Source organism: Varanus komodoensis, unplaced genomic scaffold (genome assembly GCF_004798865.1).
Source record: "Varanus komodoensis strain SLA01 unplaced genomic scaffold, ASM479886v1 scaffold3, whole genome shotgun sequence".
NCBI classification, from domain to species: Eukaryota; Metazoa; Chordata; class Lepidosauria; order Squamata; family Varanidae; genus Varanus; species Varanus komodoensis.
Window position 1 is genome coordinate 45,202,551 of NW_025335761.1, and position 21,027 is coordinate 45,223,577.

Sequence of the window (21,027 nt, forward strand, 5' to 3'; positions counted from 1 at the left end):
AGTTATTGCTTACTGTGGACTCTGCCTTCAGGCTCCTTCCTCCATGTGTCAAGCTAACCTTATCTGATTTCAATCTGGGTTTCAGAATCTCCTTTGCAAAGATGTCCTACTTGCCTGAACAAGTTCTAAATCTTAGAAATGCCCAGCCAGTTTCAGCTATGGGATAGTATAAAAATGAAATAACTAATATTAATTGGACTGTGGCTATCCGGTCTGAAGCATGCATGCAACAAAAGATAATGCTGGACAAGAACAGAAAGACTAATGGGATTGACTGTGGCATCTTAGGACTACAGTTTCAATCATAATGAAGTGACTTTGAACATTACTTCAGTATATTTATTAAGAGTTGTATAACAACAGATAGGAAAGGGTATATTCAAAAAGAAACATATGTACCTTCAGCAATTCTCCAGTTGTGTAACGTAAATCTTCACTAATAAATAATCCTAGTGTAGTAAGCATTATTAAACGTGTATTTATTAAAATGATATCAACAAGAGCAAGACCAGCGCAATCTGTAGGAAAGAAATGAAATGTCAGGCATTTTTTCGCTTATTTCTCAGTGTTGCATCATTATTTTCTAAAGGCAAGGCAAATTACAAACTTATTTCAAACATGTAATTTAATTCCCCCTTTTCCAGCCAAATCATATTGATCCAACAGACCTGGGAATAATAGAAGTCTGTCAGGGTTAAAGGAGGGTTTCAGATGCAGTTTGAAATAGGATGCTGGACAGCTTTAGAGGCCAGCTTTGCAAATACCTGGGATCAACAGAAAGATGAACAAGTGAGTCCTACATCAAATCAACCCAAAAGATTCTCCCCAGCTCCTAGGAATTCTGCCAGGAGAATTGATATATTTAATTGGAGGAGGAAGACAGGGAACAGACTGCAGAGGAAGAATTGCAAGGGAATCTGTGCAATACAGAGCAAAGAAAAAGACAATTGACCAAGAAAAAGAAAAGTAGTTGTTATGGGAGACACCTTGTTACATGGGATTAAATCCCAAGTGTGTTATGATGACGCATGGACTCACCTGGAGAGCTTTAAATTGAATCCTACTTGGGAGAGAGATGTGGAGACAATGGGAGAAGAAGACTTATGCACCATAACACAGAGAAGAATTCTAGTAGTACCCCCAAATAGTCTTCAGAGGAAAGAAGCCAGACCATAAAGCACAGGGCTTCAGTATCTATCTACTAATGTCCAGAGTACAGGAAACAAGCAGAATGAACTGGAACTCCTAATAAGGTAAAGGTAAAGGTTTCCCCTTGACATTAAGTCCAGTCATGCCTGAGTCCAGGGGGCGGTGCTCATCTCCGTTTCCTAGCCGAAGAGTTTGTCCGCAGACAGTCTCCGTGGTCATGTGGCCGGCATGACTAAACACTGAAGTGCATGGAACACTGTTATCTGCCCACCGAAGTGGTACCTTTTTATCTACTTGCATTTGCATGCTTTCGAACTGCAAGGTTGGCAGGAGCTAGGACAGAGCAACGGAAACTCACCCCGTTGTGCAGATTCGAACCGGCAACCTTTCAATCTACCAGCCCAGCAGCAGAGCGGTTTAAACCACTGCACCACCTGCAGTCCCAGAATTCCTAATACACGAAGGCAAATGCAACTTGATAGGTATTACTGAAATTCGGTCTGATGACTGGAATGTAACAAATGAAGGGTCTAATTTGTTCAAAAAGAACAGAAGAAATAAGAAATGAGGTGGAGTTGCATTATTCAATCCTGCACAGAAATATAGAAAGATGAGCCGGGTAGCCCCATTGAGAGCATCTGGGTCTAAAAATGTCAAGGTATGACTGGAACATGACAGTTGGAGTCTACTACTAACCATCCAATGAAGAAGATGAGAATCAAAGTTTTGTCAACCAAATTGCCAGATAACTGTTGGGAGACAAATTCTGCCAAAAGTGGCCCCTCCAAGAAATTCTTGCCATGCATGGCAGATAACCTTTTTCTGCAAGTCAGTAGAAAGTAGAGGATGGAACGAGAGTTAGTTAAAAAAAAAAAAAGTTAGTGTGAGTTAGAAGGCTGCTGCATTTGCATCTTGCATTGCAGATTTTAAGCTCAGAAGGAGTTAGGTGACCACCAAGATAGCTTTGAATTCTGTGACAAACCCTCTGGAAGCTGAGTTGGTGAGGGCAGACAGACAAAGCGAAGAGAGCAGTGGTGTGCAGTCGTGCAATGGCTCTGAACATTGCACCGGCTAAGCAGAGAAGAGGTAGGGATGACCTATTTATGAGCGACATCCATTTCACATGTGTTCAATCAGAAATCTGTTCTGTCCCATTTTCTGTTATTTTTAATGCACAAAAATACGCTATTTTGTACATATTTCCCCATAAAATGTACATTTTCACTTAAGCATGTGAACAGTATGCTTAAGATGACTGGTGGAGCAGGGAGGACGGTAAAGGGCAGTGACAAGTGACAACACCTCCTGTCTCTCCCCAGCTACAAGAACAAGATATCTATCTTGAAACAGCTGTCCCTTGCAGATCAGGTAGGATACGTAAGTGCATGATCAGAGGGCACTTTGAGGGAAGGCAACAGATATGCCAGTATCAGATGAAACCCTTCATCAGACTACAGAACTCCAGCTGTGATACCACCTAGGGTAAGAGGACTAGGAGGGCTGAAAGAACATTCTCATCTCCATGGAAGGAGCACCTGGATTTGCCAGTTAGTATTTTGAGGAAGAGACACTTCCTTGGCCATTGATGAGAGAAGGTTCTCTAGATCCTAGAGCACTTTCCCCTTGATTTGGAGTGCTGTCATGACTGTGCTTCTAACTCTGAGGCCCATAAAACATTCTACAAAAGCTGCTATATATACTGAACCCTTAGAATAGAACAGGGCATAACATCAAAAGAATATAAACATTATAATTAAAATATTGAGAAGAAGAAGAAATTACCATCTCCCAGGGCTGCACAAATTGTATCTGTCATGTTATGCCATACTGTATCTCGAGTCATAAATCCATTTTTAGTGATTCCTATAATTATTCCTACTAATGTCAAAGAAAAGTATACATACATGAATACACAGTCATGATATAAAACCAGCTGAGCAACACTTAATATAATGTTACATGAGTCCCACTTGCCTGAAAAGTGAGAAAGTTCTAGCATTTTCATTTCCTTTAGATAAAGAGATAATCAAAAGGTTTAAGGCATCTGATTTTATTTCCCACTGTATAAAAAAAATACTGTACTGCATAGGCAGCAGCACAGCTTAACATTACAAAGGCAGCAAAATCCACTGTTTTTGTAACAGATATACTTAAAGAGCCTCCTCTTAATAGATGTTTCCTCCACCTGCTAATAACTGGTTTGCTGGCTCTAGTCCTTGGGTAGAGGCAGGAGTTCCTCCAAGCTGTTGTTGTTGTTAGTCGCGAAGTCGTGTCCGACCCATCGCAACCCCATGGACAACATTCCTCCAGGCCTTCCTGTCCTCCACCATCTCCTGGAGTCCACTTAAGCTCATACCAACTGCTTCAGTGACTCCATCTAGCCACCTCATCCTCTGCTGTCCCCTTCTTCTTTTGCCATCTATTGTTCCCAGCATTAGGCTCTTCTCCAGGGAGTCCTTCCTTCTCATTAGGTGGCCAAAGTATTTGAGTTTCATCTTCAGGATCTGGCCTTCTAAAGAGCAGTCGGGGTTGACCTCTAGGACTGACCAGTTTGATCACCTTGCGGTCCAAGGGACTCTCAGGTGTCTTCTCCAGCACCACAGTTCAAAGGCCTCAATCCTTTGGCGCTCAGCCTTCCTTATGGTCCAGCTTTCACAGCCATACATTGCAACTGGGAAAACCATAGCCTTGACTATATGCACTTTTGTTGGCTGGGTGATGTCTCTGCTTTTTAGTATGCTGTCTAGATTTGCCACAGTTTTCCTCCCCTGGAGCAAGTGTCTTTTAATTTCTTGGCTGCAGTCCCCATCTGCAGTGATCTTGGAGCCCAGGAAGATAAAATCGGTCACTACCTCCATTTCTTCCCCATCTATTTGCCAGGAAGTGAGAGGATCGGATGCCATGATCTTAGTTTTCTTAATGTTGAGTTTCAAGCCAACTTTTGTGCTCTCCTCCTTCACCCGCGTCAAGAGGCTCTTTAGTTCCACTTCACTTTCTGCCATGAGAGTGGTATCATCTGCATAGCTGAGGTTGTTGATATTTCTCCCAGCAATCTTAATTCAAACTGGTGATTCATCTAGCCCCACCTTTCTCATGATGTGCTCTGCATATAAGTTAAATGGACAGGACGACTGTATACAGCCTTGCTGAACTCCTTTCTCAATTTTGAACCAATCAGTGGTTTTGTGTCCAGTTCTCACTGTTGCTTCTTGACCCGCATAAAGGTTTCTCAAGAGACAAATAAGATGGTCTGGTACTTCCATCTCTTTAAGAACTTTCCACAATTTGTTGAAATCCACACAATCAAAGGCTTTAGCATAGTCAATGAAGCAGAAGTAGATGTTTTTCTGGAACTCCCTAGCTTTCTCCATGAACCAGCATATGTTGGCAATTTGATCTCTAGTTCCTCTCCCTCTTCGAAAAACTGCCTGTACTTCTGGTAGTTCTCAGTCAACATACTGCTGGAGCCTAGCCTGTAGGATTTTGAGCATAACTTTGCTGGCATGTGAAATGAGTGCAATGGTGTGGTAGTTTGAACATTCTTTCGCATTGCCCTTCTTTGGGAATGTAAACTGACCTTTTCCAATCCCGTGGCCACTGCTGAGTTTTCCAAATTTGCTGGCATATTGAGTGTAGCACTTTTACTGCATTGTCTTTTAAGATTTTGAATAGCTCAGCTGGAATACTGTCACCTCCACTTGCTTTGTTGTTGCTCAGACTTTCTAAGGCTCATTTGACTTCATATTCCAGGATGTCTGATTTGAGGTCAATGACCACCCCATCGTGGTTATCAGGGATGTTAAGCTCTTTCTTGTATAGTTCTTCTGTGTAATCTTGCCACCTCTTCTTAATCTCTTCTGCCTCTGTTAGGTCCCTGCCATTTTGGTCCTTTATCATGCCCATCTTTGCATGAAATTTTCCCTTCATATCTCCAATTTTCTTGAAGAGATCTCTGGTCCTCCCTATTGTTTTCTTATATTTCTTTGCACTGTTCATTTAGGAAGGCATTCTTATCTCTTCTAGCTATTCTCTGGAATTCTGCATTCAATTGGGTGTATCTTTCTCCTTCTCCCTTGCCTTTCGCTTCCCTTCTTTCCTCAGCTATTTGTAAAGCTTCCTCAGACAGCCATTTTGCTTTCTTGCATTTCTTTATCTTTGGGATGGCTTTAGTTGCTACCTCTTGTACAATGTTGTGAACCTTCTTCCATGGTTCTTCAGGCACTCTGTCAGATCTAATTCCGTAAATCTATTTCTCACCTCTACTGTACATCGTCAGGGATATGATTTAAGTCATACCTGAGTGGCCTAGTGCTTTTCCCTACTTTCTTCAATTTAAGCCTAAATTTTGCAACAAGAAGCTCATGATCTGAGCCACAGTCAGCTCCTGGTCTAGTTTTTACTGACTGTATAGAGCGTCTCCATTTTTGGCTGCAGAGCACATAGTCAATCTGATTTCTGTGTTGACCGTCTGGTGATGTCCATGTGTAGAGTCATCTCTTGGGTTGTTGGAAAAGAGTGTTTGCTATGACCATCATATTCTCTAGACAAAATTCTACCAGCCTGTGCCCTGCTTCATTTTGTACTCCAAGGCCAAACTTGCCTGTCATTCCGGTTATCTTTTGGCTTCCTACTTTAGCATTCCAATCCCCCATGATGATAAAGACATCATTTTTTGGTGTTAATTCTAGAAGGTGTTGTAAGCCTTCACAGAACTGGTCAACTTCAGCCTCTTCAGCACCAGTGGTTGGGGCACAGACTTGGACTATTGTGATGTTGAATGGTTTGCCTTGGATTCAAACTGAGATCATTCCGTCATTTTGGAGGTTGTATCCCAGTACTGCTTTTCCTACTCTTTTATTGACTATGAAGGCTACTCCATTTCTTATGAGGGATTCTTGCCCGCAGTAGTATACCTGATGGTCATCTGAATTAAATTCACCCATTCCTGTCCATTTTAGTTCATTGATTCCTAAGATGTCGATGTTCAGTCTTGTCATCTCTTGTTTGACCACATCCAGCTTGCCTTGATTTACATTTCAGGTTCCTATGGAGTATAGATCTTTGCAGCATCGGACTTTCCTTTCACCACCAGATACATCTGCAACTGAGTGTCCTTTCGGCTTTGACCCAGTCACTTCATTCTTTCTGGCACTACTAGTACTAGCCCTCTGCTCTTCCCCAGTAGCATATTGGACACCTTTCGACCTGAGGGGCTCATCTTCCGGGGTCATATCTTTTTGCCTTTTGGTAGTGTCCATGGGGTTTTCATGGCAAAGATACTGGAGTGGGTCGCCATTTCCTTCTCCAGTGTACAAACCTAAAAATGTTGCTAAAGTTTATCCATAATCTCATGTAAAAGTGTAATGGCTTCAACACCATTTGAGAACAAAGATTGGCACTAAACTAGAGCCAGCTTATGAAAATTGGAGTCAACTCATAAAAGCCAGTAACTGGTTCAGACAACCCAATAACTCACACTCAAGGAACTCTATCCAAAGCCTCAAACACTCACATGGACACTGGTTGCAATGTCACTATGTACTTCAAGCCTTCTCTGTGGAGTTATGAGGGGAAGAGTGACCCAGGCAAGACCCATGCATCAACTTTAAAAGGGCCACGTCCCTACCAAACTTGTATGCTGCATGAAAGTTGCTGAAATGCTAACTCAAAGAAATTAGATACAAATTACTATAAATACAGGGAATAAATAATAATAATAATAATAATAATAATAATAATAATAATAATAAATTGCTATAAATATTTTCCCAGTCACACAAAGAAAGAGAATGGAGGCAGGCAGGCAGCTTCTCTTTGAAGAAAGACCTCAAAGAGTAACTTTCCCTGGTGTAAAGCCCTTTCCTGTAGACTGCAACTTTTAGTTAAGTGAAAAACAAACCAAAACAATTTGTTGTTGGTGTTTTGTTGTATTAGTCTCATTATATGCCATGAAATATCTGGGAGCAGAGGGAAGACCAGGTGCTAAAACGATGAGAACCTTGGCACCAAGCAAGTATCAATGGGGGGAGCATTCCATAACTGAGGGTGGGAGCACTACTGAGAAGGTGCTCCCCCTTGTTCCCGCTCTCCAGGGCACCCTTGGAGGAGGCAGCTGGAGGAAGGCCTCAGATATAGATTGAAGTGTCTGAGTGGGCTGAGACTGGGAGAAGCATTCTCTGATGCCTCCATTTATACCAAAGACTCTTCTGCAGACTATTAACTAACAAGGCAGGCAGAGCTGAGTAGAGACTGACTATAAGCAGCACTGCAGCATCAACTACCTGGGTTGGGGCTTGTTAGCTGGGCTTGTCAAATGCCAGATGGCTCTTCCTCCTCCATAAAAAAGAGGATGCTTGCAGAAGTCAGATGTCTCACATACATGCATAAGCTGGGTTGCAAAACCTGGAGCATATTGCAAGTTCTTGATCAGATTCTGGGGAAATATCACTAATAGTATGTACACATATGTTTTGTCTATTTTATCCACATTTGGGCCATGAGACATATGCTTGTATATGGTTTAATAGACACTGTCAATCCTCCATCTAGTCACCCACACACAATAGATCTGTTTTTTCCCCATCTGGCAAGAGATGAAAGCATCCAGCCTATTGGCCTTGCGCCTAAATGGAGTCTGTTTGGTTCAGTCTAACTGAGCTGCTTCATAACAAATCCTACCCATTTATTTAGAAGTGAAAAACATGAAAGCTAATAAGACTTACTCCCACTGCTGATTAAGTAAACAAGCATAAGATTGCTTGATAAGAAGGTGAAGCTGTAAGTTTGGCAGCTGTTGCCTTCACTTATTTCATCATGTACAAACATAAGATGTTGCACTTACCTGTAGCTTTAGCTCCATAAATCAGACCAATTATTGCTGCATCACTTGCACAAGGACTCTTTGTTATTGTGACATTTATTACTTTTGGTATTGTTTCTGTAATATTCACTTGAACTCCAAGTGAGTACATCCACTGAAGAATAGGTTCTACAGAAGAGAAAATATTGAAGTCTGACTGTAAGAAATCAAAAATATGTTGTGCTGTAACTTAAAAAGAAAATGAGCAGCTACAATATTTGGTTCTCTCACTGAAATGTGTGATGCTGAGTTAGAAAATGACTTCTTCAGTTTGATAGAGCAGTGAGCATACCAAGCACAATAAGCCATAATGAACTGACTGTTCTTTGAAAAATCCACAGTGAGCCTGACAGACAACTGACGCTCACCATGGGCTGTTCACTCACTCTGTCCTCCTCAATTCTCCAGGTACCACAGGAGGGCTGAGTTGTCTCCCCACTCAATGTTGCAATTGTGGGTCCATTTTGGCTTGCTGCAGCTTTTTTGCAGTTTATATTTTTTCCAGTGTTCATGGAAGTCAACTTCATAGTTGAATTTCACAATCCCCATTTTGTGCAGCTTAGAAATATGTTCTGTGGATCTGTTCCTTGTTGAACTAAGAAACTGAAAAGGTGGTTGAGGGTAGGGAAGATTTTTAAGCTTGAGAAGGAGGTAGGCAGATCTTTTTCTAAATGGCTAGTGAATTATGTAATATACATAGAGGTATCCACATACGGCTGGCTCCTGACAAACCACCTGGGACCATGCACTAGGAAGATACAATCCATTGGGTACATTGAAACTTGCTGCAGAAGGGCCTTAGACAGTGCTAAGACCAGTGGACTGTCCTCATAAAACATGGAAGTTGTTTGTAAGGACAAGCCTAATAGTGCCAGTTCTGCTACATTGCCCTCCAAGAAGAATAGCCTTCATAAATTTTGCTGGAAGTATAATCAGGGGAAATGTCAGAGAACAAGCTGAAGCTTTTCCCATGACCGTGATAAGTCTCTGGGCCCTTATCATAGGACTCATGACTGCAGGGGCAATGGCAGCTAGCCAGGCTTCTTTTGAAGAAGCAAACAATAGTGAGAAAAACTAAAGGCACTGGTATCCCTGGTTTCACCACATCATACAAAAAAGTATGCTATCTGACATGGGCACAGGGGTCATGGAGCTTGCCCACATTCCAGGTCGTCCCTCTTCCTTATGCCCCCACTTTGACTGCTACCCAGACAGGGCATTGGGAAATTACTCGTGCTGAGGTTCACTCATGGATTTTAAATTCCTTTTCAGGACACTAAAAAACTACAGACACTAACCTTAAAGCAGCTGAGATTAGAGCGATTAGAGATACACAAGGACTGGGATGCTAGCAAAGTGGCTAGCGATTCTGCTGCCCCCACATTCCTCATACATTCCGTCCTATACCAAACCTCTAGCTATCAGCACTAGGCATGGTCTCAAAGCTGTCTCAAGTAAGATGATCATGGTGGTGGTGAAGATTCATATTTATATACCTCTTTCAATAGAGATACTGAAGCAGTGAAAATAAAGTATAATCCCATCAAACAACAATAAACTGTAACAATAGAGCACAATAACATAACTATCAGCAGTAAAACTGCACATATTGCTGGGTACTACAGACAGTAGATCACATGGCACCCTCAAAAGCACTCCTCTCCTGAGGATATCACTTGGATATCATTTAGACTCATTCATCATTTTTCTTACCCTAATAAGGGCTCAATTAATGTCATCTTTGCATGGCTTTGCTCAGTATATTTTACAGTGTTTTACTATGGAGTTAGTCTGCAAAAAAGGGGCTTTGATGACAAAAAAATATCCTTTGACTTAGCAGCAGCCAGCCCCTAGACTTTAACTTATTTGCCTTATATCTGACAGCCTGTACTTAGTTGACAAGGCCTTGCCAATGCGTTGCTTCATAGTTTGCACAGCTACTGAGAGTTTTAACACTTTCTTGAGCAACAGAAGATAGGGTGGTCCACCTCCACATCAATAACACTTGGACAATATTTTCTTCACTATGGAATGCTTGGATTTTCTTTGAACTTTCCAAGCATTGGAACAAGATGTTGGGGATGCTTCTGGGATAGGGCAATATCAAGAGCTTTTCTGCCAAGCTAGTATTCTTTGGCAACCAAATGGTCCAAGGGGCCTGGACTTCATGCTTGCTGAAAGACAAGCTGCTGGCATTAATGGATGAAACTGAGCACTTGCTTCAGTATAGTATATGCATCTTTGGGGAGATGCTTTAGGGTCACCTCAATGTCAAATGCAGGGTTTGGGCAGACCCTTCTGCACCCCCTGAACAGATCCTCTACCAGGACTCCACCAACAACCCCATCAGTTCCTTCCCATGCTTGTAACAATGTTGATTTAGCAGGAGCAGCTCAGGGACATGCAACTTTTGTTGTTGTTGTTGTTAGTCGCAAAGTCATGTCCGACCCATCGCAACCCCGCAACAACATTCCTCCAGGCCTTCCTGTCCTCCACCATCCCCCAGAGTCCACTCAAGCTCACACCAACTGCTTCAGTGACTCCATGTAGCCACCTCATCCTCTGCCGCCCCCTTCTTCTTTTGCCATCTATTGTTCCCAGCATCAGGCTCTTCTCCAGGGAGTCCTTCCTTCTCATTAGGTGGCCAAAGTATTTGAGTTTCATCTTCAGGATCTGGCCTTCTAAAGAGCAGTCAGGGTTGATCTCCTCTAGGACTGACTGGTTGGATTGCCTTGTGGTCCAAGGGACTCGCAGGAGTCTCCTCCAGCACCACAATTCAAAGGCCTCAATCCTTTGGTGCTCAGCCTTCCTTATGGTCCAGCTTTCACAGCCATACATTGCAACTGGGAAAACCATAGCCTTGACTATACGCACTTTTGTTGGCAGGGTGATGTCTCTGCTTTTTAGTATGCTGTCTAGATTTGCCATAGCTTTCCTGCCCAGGAGGAAGCATCTTTTAATTTCTTGGCTGCAGTCCCCGTCTGCGGTGATCTTGGAGCCCAGGAGAATAAAATCTGTCATTACCTCCATTTCTTCCCCATCTATTCGCCAGGAACTGAGAGGACCGGATGCCATGATCTTAGTTTTCTTAATGTTGAGTTTCAAGCCAACTTTTGCTTGAAACTTTACTTCTGCATGCATGCAACTTTACTTCTGTACAATAGTCAGGTAGCAGTATGGGTCAATAAGAGCCAGAACTCCCATTCTGCAGTTAACCAGGAATTTTGTTATTTGTTATTGTTATATGTTGTCAAGTCATCTCCAACTTATGGCAACCCTATGAATGAAAGCCCTTCAAAATGTCCTACCCTTGACCGCCCAGCTCAGCTTTTGTAAATTCAGGGCTGTGGCTTCCTTTTAGGAATTGATCAATGTCATAATTGATCAATGTCTTAATTGATCAGTCTGCAGATGATACTAAAACTGGGGCAGGGGCCACAACTGAGAAGCAGGTACTCCAGATCTAAAAGGATTTGGACAAGACTATGGAAGTGGGCAGAAGACAACAGGATGGCATTCAATGTGGATAAGTGCAAGATCTTGCACTTGGGGTATAGGAATGGGTGTCATAAGTATAGGTTAGGGGACAAGTGTCTGGAGAGCAGCACTTATGAAAGGGACCTCAGGGTACTGGTTGACTGCAGGCTAAACATGAGTCAGCAGTGTGATGCGGTCAGATAGAGGGGGAATGCCACCTTTGGTTGCATAGCCAGAAGCATGTCTTCTAGATTGAGAGAGGTATTACTACTGCTCTGCATGACTCAGGTGCGCCCACAACTGGAGTACTGTGTTCAGTTTTGGGCCCCTCATTATAGGAAGGATATAGCCAGGTTAGAGTCAGTGCAGTGTAGGGCCACAAGGATGGTCGCCGGATTGCAGGGGAAGCTGTATGAGGCGAGATTGAGGGAACGGGGCCTTTTCAGCCCGGAGGAGACTCAGAAGGGATCTGTTGGCAACATATAGGTATGTGAAGGGGTGTCACACGGAGGTGTGTAGAGACCTGTTCTCCCCTGCAGAGAAGGGCAGGATGCTCTCCAATGGAGCAAAGCTCAGGAGAACCAAGGTTCAATTTGGATGCCAGGAAGTACTTCCTAACAGTTAGGACCCCAAGGGTATGGAATGGGCTTCCATGGGAGGTGGTTGAGGTCCCATCGGTGAGGGTGTTCAAGGATAGGTTGACATGCACATGGATCTGGCTAGAGATGGAGGTCAGACTAGATGGCTAGGGAGACCCCTTCTGACTCACTCTGTTTCTATGTTTCTGACAATGGTATTCCATGTTTGTTACACTTACTGTTTTAAGAAAGTCATATTCCAAGGATCAAAATATAATATGCTTCAGATGTGGAGGATTATGGGCATCCAATACAAAGCAGGAAAAGTATGCATGTTTGGTTTCCCTTCATGCTCTCTGCATCCTCAAAAACATTTAGGTGTTTGACACTTAAATGTTTTTCCCTTCCTTGTAAGGAGGAGAGGCTGAGGCACCACCCAGATTCAGCAGTTCATATTCCTCCCTTCCCTGCTTCCAAGAATGAGACCCCACACCAGCTTCAGAGGTGGTCTTTGGAGCCCAGACAATACAGAAAAAGCTACTCAGCTGCAAGGGCAGAAGACAGGACCTCTAAGATGGAAGTCTCCACTCCAACCTTCAAATGTTTTTCCAAGGTCACAGTACTATCCTATGGCCTTCCAAATAATGTTTAGACAGAAAGAAGTCCGAGAAGTCCCATGCCTCAGCCAGCCATGTAGGGAATTGTAGGGTGCATCTGTCTTTAAGCAACTTTGGACAGTTGCAAAATTCTAACTCATCCTGTTTTGTTTAATCTTAATTCATTTTTTCTATTCTCCAGAACTAAAATGCTCTTGAGAATATGTCTCAGCTGTCAGGAAAACTATCTTGTGTGCTCGGGAAATTTGTGTGTCAGGAAAACTACCTTGTGTTCTTGAATTACTGGGATAAATGTCCCAGATGGCCTGTAAGAATAAGACCACTTACTCAATTTATGAATACATCCAGTAGGCTTTGAATTAAGTGTTCATGCTGCAATGCCACCAAAAACAAATTATTTGCAAAGGTACATAAGTGATGACTTACCTCGTGCAACATCCAATAATGTTCCTCCAGTAGTGAACATGTTTAATCCATGATGCATGTTGAATTTCACAAACCATTCTTCTATTGGAGCAATGTCTGCATCAATAGCATGTACAAAGATAAACAATTATGCTTGCATGCTCTTTTAATATGTGATCCACCACTGTATGGCATGTTTACTTCTACTAAGGTTTGTATACAACAAAAATTGTTGTGAGGGTGCCTGAAAGCTCACAAGTTGGACAATTGACCAGGTGGTGGGCATGGTAGCAGTGCAGCAGCTGGGCATTGGGGAGCACATGCTGAGAAGGAGGACAGGAAGCACTTCCAGCAGCAATGACTGTACGGGCAGCCATGCATGGCACTCCTGCCTACAGGGTCACCACACTACTTTAATGAATATACAGGGACTCTGCAGGGAAGAAAAAAACAGCAGCCAACTGAGAATATGCCCAGGAGAGCATGCGGGCCAATGAGGAAGAAGCAAGCAACACAGCCTGAAGTGGTGCATGCTGGGATTGGTACCCAGGGGCAGGGGCTGATGGGGGGCATGTCACCATCTGAAAGGAAGATGCAGGCAAACTACTCATGACAGTTACCTTGTGAATGTGTAAAGACAGGACACAAGATAAGAAAAGCAACTTTGTTGTATTCCTTTGTGCTATGTTTGAACAAGTTATGGTGGAAAGCAACATAGAATGGTTTGTAATGTTGCCTGAACCCAGTCAGGCACCTCCTGCATAGCATGTTTGGTTTCCAAGTAAACACAGAGAGAAACAATGGTCAGTTGCATGGTTTCCACACTTCATCACGACTCATTCAATCATGTGAATCTGGAAACATGGTTTCTATGCTACTGGTGGAAAGAGTGGCCATTGGTGGAAGAGGCCTGTAGCCTCCACTGTCCAGATCTTCTTAGCAACTGATCCATCAGCTCCAGGTGTACTTCAACTGGCTGTTCCATGACAACACCTGCCTGTGGCTTCTCTACTGCCCTCCAGAAGTCCTCCTGCAGCTTTGGAATGCCACTGGCAGCAGAGCAGTTCACACACTGTTCATGAACTACTCTGCCACTGCTTTTATTTATTAGATTTATATCTAGCTTTTTTCTTATGAACTTAAAGCAACCTGCATCATTATCACCCTGTTCTCAATCATATCCCTACAACAACCATCCTATGAAATAGGTTGGACTGAGAGCCTGCAACTGGCCCAGAGTCACCCAGTTGGCTTCATGGCCTAGTTGGACTAGAACCCAGGCCACCTAAGTCCCAGTGCTGTGCTCTTAACCACTACATCCATACTGGTTCTCATTGCCAACAGGGCAATCACCCTGAAAAGCTCATATCCCCTGCTCTGTTTCCTGCTCTCTCTCTTCTTTTCCTATCTTGTCCCTGGCATTCCTTGAGACTGTCAATAAGGGCACCTACTCAAGTGGTTGGAAGCATGCTAGCATGGTGTGGGAAGCTGTAGGAAAGGTGGATAGTCTGGGCATAGCTGTGAGGCAGCAGAGCATGCATATCAGCATATGTGTGAACACAGTCACTGACATTTCCTCATTTCCAATATGCTGTCACCATCTTATGCTTGATTGTATCCAACAATCACACCTGTAAGAGGTGCCTTTCATGAGTTCTCAGATATTGCATTGGTAATAAAAAGGCAGAAGGCAGTGTGTTGAAGTTTAAATTAGCCACAGCTTAGTTTACAGGCATTCTTAAATCAACAAAACGTGGGGTGGGCATAAGGAGTTGGCCTAACTGTCCATGTCATATTTGGTGCTTCAAGCTGTCAGCTCATTTGGGGCCTTCTGTCCTGGTTGAAACCTTGAGTGAAGGCTTATATCTGAAGCCAGATTTCCATTTCTAGCAGGTGGTTAAAATCTTTCTTGAAGTACCCCACTTTTCCCATGTCTCCAGTTTTGATCATGCTAACTCCTCCTTAGATGGGCCTCAATGTCCCTCTTCGGTTCTCTACCCATCTGTTAAAATTATGATATATACAATTTCACAATTTTTCTGTACACATTCTTACACTGATACACCAGGGAAAGTGGTCAATCTGAACTGCATGAAAACTGTATTTCCTGACTTTGCTGCATGACAAGGTACCAGCAGAAGAAACACTACTTTGAGAGGGTAGGATGGTTTGGCTGGACAGCACTAGCAGTCTGGTTGACTGAGCCTAAACCACAAGTGAAGAGGCTTCCACAGGCCTGTCTCCCCCTCATGATGGCAAGCTTTCTTAAGACTTTAGGTAGCATGCAGGCGTCTCCAAAATGCCACAAAGTTTGTTGGCATGATCAGGAACCACAAAAGATGGTATTGTATTTTCCACCTTGTAAATTGCCCCTTCCCCAAATATGGCAGTTTGGGAGGGCAGGTGTTGAAAAAAAAATCTTATGAGGCAAAATAAATATATTACCTATAGAACTTATTTATGCTTTCTCATGAGTTATTAAAGCATGACACTGCCTCTACTATGGATTCTCATAATAATTAATTGGATAATTAGATCTAAATAATTAGAAGAACCCAAAAAGTTAAATATAAAATTAGGTAGCCAAAGGGCAGATTCAGTGTGAAAGTACACAATATACAAATGACTCTGTTTTAGAAATGTAAAGGATGGAGCCACCACATTGTATGCTGAATTATAATGAATGATGTGAATATGAGTAGCCTATGATGAGAAATAACAATTAGAACAATCTGTCACCTGTATTATAAGTAAGCTCTTCTCGGGGGATATCAATTGACCATGAATCCACATCTTCTTCCTTTTGTTCAAGAAATTGTAACAAAAGATTTTAAGTATTAAAAACTTGAAGTGACACACATTTTAGGTAAATTATATAGCCTGATCTTTTCATATCCGACAACATGGTATAGTTGAAAATATTAGAGAGAGATGGCTTTAGATCTCTGTACAACCATGAAACTTACTGGGTCACCTTGAGCCAGTTGGGTTAACAGTACTGTCACAGGAATTGTATTGTTGTCATTCTGCTAACTGTCACAGTCTTGCTCCATGATCAAGAAACAGATGTGCTTCTGTTTCTACACATCCTATTCTATAGTCATCCATCTCTCTTAGTTCTTTAGTTTTGATTTTAAAACAAAATCAAGGTTTTAAACAAAATCCTAGCAAATCCTGACATTGTATCCTGCAATTATCTGAAGGTCTGAAATATTTAGCGCTAGTCCAGTTCCCATGCCAGAAAAGGAAAATGCACAAGAAACGGAAATATTCAATTAGAATAAAGGAATTTTCATATTTATGTTTTGTTTCAGATGAGAAACTATTTTGATCTCAAGGCTGAATTGTCACCTGAGCGTCACCAGCCAGCAATGGGCAAGACCAGAGTGTAAAGTAAAGACCATCCCATTATTTCTCACACAATATTGTCTCTCTCACACACAGCAGCATAAAACTCCCCCCAGAGAGCTCTTCTGCTCAATGGAACCAGTGCATCAGATTGTTTAGGTCAGCCCTCACCCTTGGGGAACCATTACATCAATATCCTGTGTGCCTTGAAAGGGTGATTCCCACAGATTTGGCTTTGCCCAGTCTTCATTTGTCTTTATGGAAAAGGCAAAGGCAAACAAGTGCTGCATCAAGAGGCTTCCAGCAGCCTAAAGCAGTGGTTGCTGACCATGGGACCCAGGGCTGAGGAGGTTTCAAGGGCCAGAGATCCCACATCTTTACTATTATTCCCTACTCATCCACTGCCAAGGAGACCCCACATGGTGAATAAAATGCTACATTTTCTTTCAAGCTACTAGTACTGCTTACTACTAAGCAGAAGTACTAGCAAAACACCCATTTGCTGAGAGATTTGTCACACTGCTTAAATTGTATGTCCACCAGTTTGATGGTCTGGGTGGAAAGCAGGCACACAGGGTGCTTGCTTGTGCTTACGCAGGATTGTTTGGAATGGGGATACAGGCCAGGGTCAGAAGCTTTATAGGAGCAGGTACAATCCACTGGCCGTTTTTCAAAAACCCTGCTGCAGCAAGAACTATAATGCCACACTCAACCTGTCCATCTGCAGTGACGCCACTAAAAAGCAGCAGCAGATGAGCAGCAACTCCAGTATTAAGTGATACACAGTAAAGTACCTGAGTTCTAGTACTATTTTGAGAGGTCTGAATTTGCAGGAAAAGCTCCATAATTAATATGTTAAGATTCTTCCCCAATTCATTAATATTTCTTCAGTTTCACATGGGTTTTGTGTTCCCATGTGTTCACTTCACAGGTTTGGACTCTAAGATGTTATTTGGAAGAAGAATCTTGAGTGGAACCAGCACTTGGTAACTGCTGTTCCTTGTCAACCTGTTAGCATAATAGGAACAGGAAACTGATTTACACCAAATCATCTGGCCTAGTATTATCTACTTTGACTGGCAGAGGCTCTTCTGGATTCAAGCCTTTTAGATCACTTGCTAATCCACCTGATCCTTTTAAATTGCAGATACCTAGGCCTGAAATTGGAAACTTCTGCATGTAAAACACGGGGTCTTAAATCTACCATTGTGCCCTGGGCCCTCCCAAAGTGTCCTACCAGCATCATTTGGAAGTAGAAGACTTGTGAGTAAGTACTGTTGAAAATCTGTATGCTGGGAGCAAGACCTGCTGAAGTATAAAGAAGTAGATTCTTCCTTCTGTTCTCTTTGGTGTCCTCTTTATTGATGTCATACAAATGACAAATGACTTGCTTCAACAATATTAAAAAACACCAAGTTTAATGTACGAATAACTAATTGTATAACATTCAGCATAATCAAAACCTTAAATGATTTGAAGCATCTGATGAACTAGGCTGTTGATCTCAAAAGCCCAAGATATAGTAAGTGCATTAATCTATAAGAGAAGGATGGGGATTGTTTAGCACTCCATAAAAGCAAGGGACCATCTAATTCAGTGTTGTGTTCATGCAGTGACCAACACCCTATGCACAGGAAACCCACAGAGTGCAGAAGCATCCTTTTGGTCACATTCCTCAGCAACTGGAGTATACAAAACATGTGATAGTGCCTCAGACACCGGAGGGATCATATAGCTATTGTGATTAGTAGCTACTGAGACCCTTATCCTTCATGAATGCTTTCACTTTCCTATTACTCTCTCAAGATGTAGCACTTCAGGTGCTCAGCTTATGTAGTGCTTTCATATAGCCAGAACTACATCTTGTGGCAGTGCATTATATAGTTTCACTATGCACTGTGTGAAGAAGTCCTTCCTTTTATCTATCCTGAATCTCGCATCTATCAACTTCATGGGATGGTCCTAGGTTCTAGTATGATGAGAGAAGGTGAAGAAAGTCCCCTCTACACTTTCTCCACACCATGCATAATACTGCACACTGCTGGCATGTCTCCTCCCCTTACCCACCCTTCTTCTAAGCCAAACAATTACAGATGTTGTAATCTTCCCTCATAAGGTAGTTGTTCCATCTTGCTCATCTGAGTTGCCCTTTTCTGCTCTTTTCCAACTCTACAATATCTATTTTAGTTGTGATGACTAGGACTGCATTCTAAGTGTGGTTGTACCATATATAAGCTATGTCCAGAAAGTAATGAGAATGAAGCTCGAGAAAAGGGTCTGTGAAGGGAGAATCTGGACAAGGTAACTTGGGGTGGGGTGACAAGTATATGTTAGAACACTGATCAGCTGCATTTCAACTCTGTCAGAGTTGAGACTTTCTTTTTTGTGACACCCTGTTCAAGTGCCTCATATTAAGAAAAATGCAAGGGAGTTTGGAAGAGCGGTACATGATAAAATGGTGTGGAATTGGGTAAAAGTGCATCAGAACCCTTGAAAATGATGAGGGTGGAAGACTTTTTCCTTTGGAGAAGTCTCCCTGGGATGCCTGTGAGGGGAGAAGACCTGCAATTCAACCATCTGTCAGGCACATCATGCAGTCTTAAGTCATTCAAACACGGTGTACCTTCTGCATCAGTTTGGGTTGTCCATTCATCTGAAACTGGCCGATGAGCCAGTGAAACAGAAAAATTGGTGTATCTCTATTATTCATATACCCCTTTTTTCAAGGAACTCAAGGCAGCTTGCATTATTTATTTATTTTTAGATTTCTATGCTACCTACAAGTCCTACAGGGGTCTCATTGTGGCTTACGGCAAATTTTCCTAATTCTACATCTCACAACAACCACCCTGTGAGTAGGTTGGATTGAGAATCTATGACTGCCTCAAAGTCACCCAGTGAGCTCCATGGCTGACTGGGGACTAGAACCCAGATCTCCTGAGTCCCAGTCCCTGTCTCAGGAGTACAGGGCTTACATTATTTATATTTCTATCCCTGAGTTATTCCCCAGTCAGCTATAAATAATAAAGAACTGAACCTGAAGTCTGCTGTGTGCTGTTGTCCTCACATACTGAATATGTTTTAGGCTTCTCAATAAGGGCATGCTCCACTCAAGGACTTCCCCTAATGTGCTATATAATACAGAACAGTTCATGTTTGAAATTGGCTCTTGGAGAATGGGAAAGGGAGAAAATATATTTTGTTTTGTTCTTCTGAAATATCCCCATATCAAAAACAATAGATGTTTGATATCCCTATATCAAACATAATCCCCCACTTTTGCAGGATAGTCTTTATAAATCATTAGGGGCCTGAGTAAGCCAATTCTTTTCTTCCTTGTCTTATTTCTTCACTCAGCTTAACAATTCATACCTCAGTTCCTCTTAGCTACTGACTAAATGTGCAGTCTCTGAAAGACTGGCTCCTTTAGACCCTGTTGACCTCCCCCCCCTGCTCCCAGGGTGGGAGTGCTAACCTCAGAGAATTAGAAAAATCCAAATTTTAACATAGCTGTACATGGGCAGCAATGTCTCCCAACAGAAAAGATAGCAGTATGGTCAGATCTTCTCAGCATACATTGATGTTTAATGTGAATATGGAAGTTTATTTCTCTAGATTATGAGATCATTTATTCTTAGTTCTATGCATTCATTGTTCCACAGGCTTGAAGGTGTGTATTGTGCTATTTTGTTTTGTTTATATTCTAATCTACAAATGTCTGTACTTCTGCATACTTAGGGAAGTCTTCAAGTGAATAAAAATAACTCTATTATGTGATAATGGCCCTTTCTTATCCAAACTGATAGGAATATGCCCAACCATACTTTGCCAAACATACCATTTTTCTTTCATGTATATTTCATATGCATTGTGCCAAACATATTTTTACTTATTTACATATATATGAATTATAAATTTTGACTAGAAATGCATAGCTGGAAACTTACCAAATTTTTCTTTAGAAGGAACAATTTAATTGCTTTAGGTTTTTTAGTATCATTCTTGAAAGCTTCTGTGTAGCAGGCAAAACTTGAATTTGTCTCCACTAAAGAAAATTTTATTTTGAAAATATTTATAATACCCTATATTTTTGAGCATATAATCAAAAGCTATAATACTTTTGAAAATATTTATGCATACCATAAACTTTTTTGAGTAGTTTAGGGTGCAATCCTATGGGAATGCATGTAACACTCTGTACTGGGAATTAAGAATGCCTTATTCAGAGCTACAAGAGCACAGAGGGGAGGTTTGCCTCTGCACTTCTCCTGCCTGGTGAAGCCACCAGACTGCCAAATTTGGCTAATGTTCAGGGCAGAAAGCTACACGACATTATATGTAACATCAGAAAAAAACTTTTGTGGGATGCATGTAGCACATACAAACATTTATTCAGAAATAAATCTTACTAACTTCAATTTTAGTTGCTCCCAGTTAAGTGTAAGTATTTTAACTTTATCTCAATTAATTATCCAAAATAATTTATACCAATTAAAGCATAGTACAGTACTTCCTGAAGAATATTCAAGGTTCTAAGCCAAATGCAGAAGGCTTTAAATGCACATCATTCCAAAAAGTGTGTATATTTTCCTTT

At 41.9% G+C, this 21,027-nt stretch overlaps 1 protein-coding gene across 1 annotated transcript in view; it reads right to left on the reverse strand.

Moving 5' to 3' along the window:
* CATSPERB (cation channel sperm associated auxiliary subunit beta) overlaps positions 1 to 19,143 on the reverse strand; it is a 57,820-nt gene extending 38,677 nt beyond the window's left edge. The window contains exons 1-6 of the mRNA XM_044435843.1: positions 19,057 to 19,143; positions 17,671 to 17,823; positions 15,825 to 15,885; positions 13,107 to 13,202; positions 7,991 to 8,137; positions 400 to 518 (exon numbers count right to left, since the gene is read on the reverse strand). Coding sequence (XP_044291778.1) covers positions 400 to 518; positions 7,991 to 8,137; positions 13,107 to 13,202; positions 15,825 to 15,885; positions 17,671 to 17,823; positions 19,057 to 19,143 — 663 coding nt within the window. The remainder of the gene's footprint in view (positions 1 to 399; positions 519 to 7,990; positions 8,138 to 13,106; positions 13,203 to 15,824; positions 15,886 to 17,670; positions 17,824 to 19,056) is intronic.
* Between the last annotated feature and the right edge of the window lie 1,884 nt (positions 19,144 to 21,027).